At 40.4% G+C, this 1,039-nt stretch overlaps 1 protein-coding gene across 2 annotated transcripts in view; it reads left to right on the top strand.

The window, feature by feature from the left end:
* Nucleotides 1–249: 249 nt before the first annotated feature.
* Nucleotides 250–1,039, top strand: part of LOC119592649 (probable glutamate receptor) — a gene marked incomplete at its 5' end in the record, with an annotated part of 2,112 nt that continues 1,322 nt past the window's right edge. For both annotated transcript variants that reach the window (XM_037941563.1, XM_037941564.1), the window contains 2 exon segments: nucleotides 250–468; nucleotides 817–1,031. In XM_037941563.1, coding sequence (XP_037797491.1) covers nucleotides 250–468; nucleotides 817–1,031 — 434 coding nt within the window.

The raw sequence follows: 1,039 nt of genomic DNA, 5'->3' as shown, positions 1-1,039 counted from the left end.
TTAAAGAAAATTTTTTTCAGGGAAAGAGGAGATGATGACATGTATTCAGCTTCCCATAGAAAATAAATAAAGATAGAGGAAGCCGTTTCGTAACATAAATTATAATACTATAATGTAACACTTTGTCCTTTCTCACAGGTTAAGAGAGAGCGAACACAAACGTGTTGTGTGTGTGTGCTTACATAGATATATGGATAAATGGATACACAGATTTGACATATGTATCGGCTGATACATTCATTGAAATTATTTCCAGATACATGGTTGTCATGAAGCGGCCTTCATTCAGTGACTTTCAGTGGAAGACATACATCCAAGAATTCCATGGACATGTGTGGTTACTGCTGCTGTTATCAATCGTGGCCATGATTCTGGTGTTCTATGTTATCACGGCACTCCTACCCATAGAAGAGAATATTTCGCTATCAGAGTCCTTTACTCTTGTTAGTGGATGTATTGTAGGTCAAGGTATGCCGGGTTTATTTCTCGAAGCCTTCATAACAAAAATTTCGTGTTAAAGTGTGAAATTGGCGGGTTTTGGGAGTCTCCTATATAATGATGTTTATATCATTAAGAGTAGAATCTTAATTTGCATTTAATTTTCAGCATTACAAAGTTTATACATTTTGTAATTTTGACCTCATGTCACAGACTTTAAGGTAGAGGATGAGGAGGAGCTTGAAGGATTTTAGGGGGAGCCACCGGATGCAATATACATGAAATCATTCTACGAACTTACTAAATATTTTAAGATTTCAAATGGATTTGTTGCAATAAGGTTCAGCTAGCGATTCTAGATCAAGACGTTGTTTCCAGGCAGCTGGCTGAACTTCCGTACGGTGGGAGCGCGGATCGCTTTCCTGACGGCAATGATCTCGGGCGTCCTCCTCATGGCCCACTATACCAGTTACCTCGTCTCTGCACTAGCGGCGGGACCCTCCCTGCCACACTACATTACACTGAATAAGGTTTACCAGTTGGGGATTCCTACGGGTTGGACCGACGGAACGGCGATGTCTGAGTATATAAGAGTAAGGGA

This window comes from Penaeus monodon, chromosome 30 (genome assembly GCF_015228065.2).
Source record: "Penaeus monodon isolate SGIC_2016 chromosome 30, NSTDA_Pmon_1, whole genome shotgun sequence".
Lineage (NCBI taxonomy): Eukaryota > Metazoa > Arthropoda > Malacostraca > Decapoda > Penaeidae > Penaeus > Penaeus monodon.
Note: the sequence above shows the minus strand (reverse complement) of the source record. Positions and strands in the feature narration are given on the sequence as shown.